This window comes from Diaphorina citri, unplaced genomic scaffold, assembly GCF_000475195.1.
Source record: "Diaphorina citri unplaced genomic scaffold, Diaci psyllid genome assembly version 1.1 scaffold3592, whole genome shotgun sequence".
Classification (NCBI taxonomy): domain Eukaryota; kingdom Metazoa; phylum Arthropoda; class Insecta; order Hemiptera; family Psyllidae; genus Diaphorina; species Diaphorina citri.
The window spans coordinates 10,836-17,425 of NW_007380992.1; the positions used below are offsets into that span (position 1 = coordinate 10,836).

General features: G+C 37.0%; 1 protein-coding gene across 1 annotated transcript; it reads left to right on the forward strand.

Moving 5' to 3' along the window:
- Positions 1-1,935: 1,935 nt before the first annotated feature.
- Positions 1,936-3,265, forward strand: LOC103520414 (protein couch potato-like; the record flags this gene model as incomplete). Its single annotated transcript, XM_008485503.1, has 3 exons — positions 1,936-2,013; positions 2,287-2,340; positions 3,203-3,265. Coding segments are annotated over 3 exons (195 nt in total), but the record flags the coding sequence as incomplete, so codon positions are not given.
- Positions 3,266-6,590: the final 3,325 nt, after the last annotated feature.

Sequence of the window (6,590 nt, forward strand, 5' to 3'; positions counted from 1 at the left end):
CCAAAGGCTTTTGAAAGCAACATAAACATGGCCTGGTTATAGGTATTGTGGGCTTTTACTTTGTATACCTACCTACCTAATAAATGTATTCATTCCTTCTCTCTATACTACCTTATTCCGTTATAAAGCTGTATTTTCGGTGTATATTTTAAGGGTAGCTAGGAACCTGCCTTTCAAATAAATATGTATGCAGGTGCTATCCTTCATGTATTTATTCAGACAACTTTGATGAAATAACTAAAGAACGGCTTCTGGGCTTTTACTTTGTATACCTACCTAATAAATGTATTCATTCCTTCTCTACTACCTTATTCCGTTATAAAGCTGTATTTTCGGTAAATATTTTAAGGGTAGCTAGGAACCTGCCTTTCAAATAAATATGTATGCAGGATTGCAGGTGCTATCCTTCATGTATTTATTCAGACAACTTTGATGAAATAACTAAAGAACGGCTTCTTTGGACCTTCAAAGACTGACCAATTTACTTTGTATACCTACCTAATAAGTGTATTCATTCCTTCTCTCTACTACCTTATTCCGTTATAAAGCTGTATTTTCGGTGTATATTTTAAGGGTAGCTAGGTACCTGCCTTTCAAATAAATATGTATGCAGGTGCTATCCTTCATGTATTTATTCAGACAACTTTGATGAAATAACTAAAGAACGGCTTCTTTGGACCTTCAAAGACTGACCAATCAGGTCTCAACCTCTGTAGAAATGATAGAAATACCCACTTATAAAAATAGACCAGTAGATGTTGCTAGATTTTGGTTTAAGGTAATGGGAGTTTGGACATCTCCACCAATTTCATTTGTGGAGATGTGCTGAATTCCCCATACTAGACTTGGGTGGTTGTAGGTATTCTGAACCAATATACCCTCTGCTCCTATACCACCTATTAATTTACATTTACCTTTTTTTTCTCTCAACCTCTGTAGAAATAATAGAAATACCTACTTATTATAAAATAGACCAGTATATGTTGCTAGATTTTGGTTTAAGGTAATGGGAGAGTGGACATCTCCACCAATTTCATTTGTGGAGATGTGCTTAATTCCCATAGGTAGGTACTAGACTTGGGTGGTTGTAGGTATTCTGAACCAATATACCCTCTGCTCCTATACCACCTATTAATTTACATTTACCTTTTTTTTCTAGTTAAGCAAGGTCTTTTTACTGAATTGTTAGTTGTATGTAGCTTAGTTGGTAGCGCGTCTGCCTTGTAAGCGCTAGGCCGCGGGTTCGATTCCCGCCCGGGGCGGATTTTATCCTGATGGGATAATCATAGGATTGTCTCTAATAAAGGGAATTCCTCAATGGAAAACGGGAACTTTTAAAACTGGCTTTGGATTTTTTAACGGGTTTAACATCATACACCTAAAAGGCCTTTAGTCACGCGTGTTTTACCGACAACCAGCCTCCTTGAGGAATTCCACACGTTTAGAGCAATCCCCATTTCGCGGTTTTGGTCCGTGCACGACGAAATTTTTTTGTTTGTTAACCGACTTGTTCTGCAGCAGGGCGTGAGATTTGACCCCGACATGCCCCAGACAATCAGGCTAGAATTCGCTATGTGGAGATGTGCTTAATTCACCATATTATGTACTAGACTTGGGTGGTTGTAGGTATTCTGAACCAATATACCATCTGCTCCTATATCTGCTCCTATACCATCTATTAATTTACATTTACCTACCTTTTTTTTTCCTTGCTAAGCAAGGTCTTTTTACTGAATTGTTAGTTGTATGTATTATTCTTAAACCCATCAAATATACGAGACCTTGTTTAGACTGCTGGGGTAAAAGGACTTTTCAGTCCTATTCGGGCAGGATAAACAAGGTATATTCTGTTCTATCTTATCTCTGTAATAGATAGCTTGTTCTACGTTTAATAATGTGTGTTCTAACCTTGTTTCCATTTGGTTCTGTTCTCAGGTGCGGACGTTGTTCGTTAGTGGTTTACCAATGGATGCCAAACCTAGGGAACTCTACCTGTTATTCCGGGCGTATGAGGTAAGTCCACTAATATTTGACTAATTAGTAGAAACCCTGTAGATATTATGTATTTTCCAAAAAAGTTATTATTATTTTTTTAATTGATTAAATAACAATTATATGACCTTTTAAATACCTATTTAAATTATTGTAACTTGTAGGTAACTTGTAACCACAATTTAGCACAGCTTGAGATCTCTGAGAGTTTCTTTAGGCCAGCTCATTAAGATTTCTAGTGAATAAATGAGGATAAAATCTTAATCCTAAAAAAAATTATTGGTTTTTCCACAGGGCTACGAAGGATCTCTTTTGAAAGTCACGAGTAAAAATGGCAAGACAGCTTCGGTAAGTAGCTCAACCTAGTGAATAAATGAGGATAAAATCTTAATCCTAAAAAAAATTATTGGTTTTTTCACAGGGCTACGAAGGATCTCTTTTGAAAGTCACGAGTAAAAATGGCAAGACAGCTTCGGTAAGTAGCTCAACATTGTGTTTTCTGGTAAAAAATTTCCTTTTTTTTTAAATACCTAGTAGGTAGAGTTCTTTAGTCCATGTTTTCCCTTGGATTTTTCTAATACCTAGCCCACATTGGTGTTAAGTCATCTCCACTGACCTTGAAATTTAGGCATTATTCATAGTTGAAGCGCCTAATGGAAAAAAAGCAATCAACATTTTATATTTTTGGAACCAGGTGATCATCATTTTAACCTCTACAACAGGTACTTAGAGATTTCTAGTGAATAAATGAGGATAAATCTTAATCCTAAAAAATAATTATTGGTTTTTCCACAGGGCTACGAAGGATCTCTTTTGAAAGTCACGAGTAAAAATGGCAAGACAGCTTCGGTAAGTAGCTCAACATTGCGTTTTCTGGTAAAAGATTTCCATTGGATTTTTTCAAATACCTAGTACCTAGGTAGAGTTCTTTAATCCATGTTTTCCCTTGGATTTTTCTAATACCTAGCCATTGGTGTTAAGTCATCTGACCTTGAAATTTAGGCATTATTCATTAGTTGAAGCGCCTAATGGGAAAAAAGCAAACAACATTTTATATTTTTGGAACCAGGTGATCATCATTTTAACCTCTACAACAGGTACTTATCAACAAAAAGATTAATTTGATTATGTTATAAATTTATTCATGGGATTAAAAAAAAAGTATAACAAAATTGTCTAGTAAAACCACTTTGATTTTGTGTTTTTCTAGCCAGTAGGATTCGTGACATTCCACACGAGGGCAGGAGCGGAGGCAGCTAAACAAGACTTACAGGTGGGTACAAACTTTTGATTTGTGAATTTCTCATTTAATTACCATACCAGTGAGAATATTTTGACTGTATATCTGATTGACTGGAGCCTATTCATTAGCTGGACAGTACCTACTTAAGTAGTGAATTTGTAAACCACAGCGAGGACCTTTCCCTGCGGTTTACTTCAATAAATTACCAGGGGCTTACAAACATTTAAATCGACAAATTTATAGCCGTAATGGGCTTACAACATGGGCCATTTAATTTTGTAACAAGGTCTAACAAATCCTCTTTTTACGAGGCGCCGCGTTATCTTACAATGGACGCTTTGATTATAACTTCTAAAAGGCTAGTTATTGGTACGAGCCACCTGTCTTTATCAAACTATGGACTGACAGTCCGCTGATAGCTGATACGAGGGTTTGGTTTGATTTTCAAGACATCAGAATACTTGGTTGAATTGCTGTTCAAATCAATGTCGTCAGAATCTCAGAATAGTAGGTAGGTTGACAAATTTATAGCCGTAATGGGCTTACAACATGGGCCATTTAATTTTGTAACAAGGTCTAACAAATCCTCTTTTTACGAGGCGCCGCGCCGCCACTAATTCGCGTGGCATAGTAACCGGGCAAGTTGTAAAACTTGATCTTGTTTGTTTAACAGCATATAAAATTCATACGTTTCCCCCCTTCTATTATGCTCCCCGTGCTTTTCCTGATGCCTTATTCATTCAATGTTGTAAATGCTGTGAGTTTTTCCAGAAAATTACGCTCTCTCCCCTTCTTTTTCACTCTCTCTTTCCCTCTTTCTCTCTAGCTCGCTCTCTATTATGCGAAATGTGAAGGAAAAATGGCTGAAAATTTGAAGGACGTTACTATAATAATGTCCGGTCTCCGTTTACACTGTGCTTTCTATCGGGACCGGGACGGCTTTATGGATGCAGAGCCGCGGGCGAAACGACCGATAAAAGAGCCGTTACGAGCAACAAGCTAACACATTGGTGGGAGAATGAACTGTGGTATTTTTGTATCTGGTGCCATGGGGTTGCCAAATTACCCGAATATTTCCGAGTGCATTTCACGCCTGAGTGAAATTGAGTGTGGCCGTTGTGGTTCCCCGTCCTTGACTTGCAATCTGGGGGACGAGGGTTCTGGTCTTCTGGACACATTATGGTTATTTTTCTAATCGATTTGTGTCACCGGGCTTTGAATATGTCCACCCCCCGGTACAATTAGTAAAGAAAAGCTATCAACAACGATAGATTGAAGATTCTGTAACTTTGTGAAGGTCCATCTTGACTAGGTAGGTTGAAATGATAAACATAGGGTATAGGGTGAATGTACCAGTAGTCGACTTTACACCAGTAGTCGATCACTCGGTCATGTTTAGTTAATTTTAAGCTATAAACGTATATCCTATTTAATTTCTGATAACATTTTTTGAATATTCGTGTTGTTTTGATACTACCGTAAAAAAAGGCGCCAAATTCAAAATTTTCTTCATTATAAAAAATCATTTTGAAAAAAAAAATTGGTGTGTTTTTGGAATTTGCAGAGGGAGGATGTGTTTTGTGCAGTTTCAAGACACGATCTTGGCAAAGATTTTTTTCTTGATTCCCGTTATGTAAAGTGTTCAAAGTGTGTGTTGTCCCCCTCGCCCAAGATAGTTTTAGCCTAATAAAGTCCTTTTATAATAATGTCAGTAGATAAGTGGTTAAAATTAAAACTGTTAAAAGTTGTATACCTATAAGGTGGGCTTTGGTGAAATTTCAAACATTTGAACCACAAGACTCCCTCCCTCAAAGATGATTCTAACTCTAGGAAATCGGTATTATATACTAAGCTCGAAATCGGTAGTTCGCTACCTATGGAAGAACTTTCTTTTCGAATTTAGGTATTTAACACTTTCATGGTAGTTCGCGCCGATTAAAGAACTTTATTTTATGCTAAAACTATCTCAACATTTACAACAGTCAGCTTTATTAACCCTTTACGTGTCTTTAGATGTTTCAAAAACTGTGCTTCACATTCTTTGGGATCTGAATTTTCCCCTCAAACGGTTAAAAGTGCCATTTCTTTGTTTTTCTCCTGTACATAGCTCTGTTTTATAGATTTTGTTCTGTACAAACAATCGTTTCCTTCACACAAAACACACAAACTTGTGCGTATACACCGCTAAAACCTACGGCTATTTTGATGAGAAACAATGCAATCTTAGTCTAAGCCGTATTTTATTATGTGACTTTTTTTTCAGTCATCATACGAAATTTCTCTTTGGACTAGTTTGGACTGACAGCGGGTGTGGTGGCGCCATTACGTCCAAACTAGTGCAAAGAGAAATTTCCTGTGATGACTGAAAAAAGTCACATAATAAAATACAGTTTCTCTTTAGAGAGGATTATAAAAACATAGTATGGAAAAAATCGCCAAGGTGAGATTGGCCATGTTTCGTGTATCCGCCGTATGACTTGGCATCCTTGGCAAGGAGAATTTTTGTAAAGGAAAGTTTTTATCATCCTCTTTGAGTCACTATAAACTCCCTCCATCACTTTCCAACACGTTATACCACTATAGTGTTTGTACTTCCCTGGATAGACTTTGTTGTACACTTTAGATGTTGTACACTCCGTCAATCAAACCTTTGTTGTACACTCTGTCAATCAAACCTCCACATTGTGTTAAAAAGGGTTAAAGGGCTTGAAAAAAATTTAGGGTTCGAATTTCAGCAACGTTGGCAAAATTGAGTGTTGCCTGTGGGAAATTTAGTATTTTGAAGGTGGACATTTCGGGAAATCATTCTATATACATATATTATGTACATACACACCCAACTTTTGACGGTGAACACAAGAAGCTTTTCTTTTTAGGCGCCCAGCTACCAATTTTAACTCCTGACATACCTAATGACATACTCTGTCTGGATGACGCTGAAAAATCCAGTTATCCCAGGAATATTGCATTTTTAACCAGGAAACATTCTAAAGATATAGGGTAATTAGTTACGGAGGATTTGCTCTAATAAAAGGAATTCTTCAATGGAAAACGGGAACTTTCAAAATTGGCTTTGGATTTTTTAAGGGGTTTGACTTGACGTCAATGTAAAAATAAATTATAATGCTGTTTCTTTGTGTTATTATAGCACAACTTTCAATGTAGGTAGCTAAGATCTTTAATCACGGGTGTTTTACCCACTATTCGGTAACACCCCGCCTCCTTGAGGAATTCCAATAGAGCAATCCTTGTTTCGCGGTTTTGGTCCGTGCACGACGAAATTTTTACTTTCTATTACCTTTACGTATAGGGAACCTATACAAGGTAATGAGAAAGTATTGCAATCGGTCCAAAT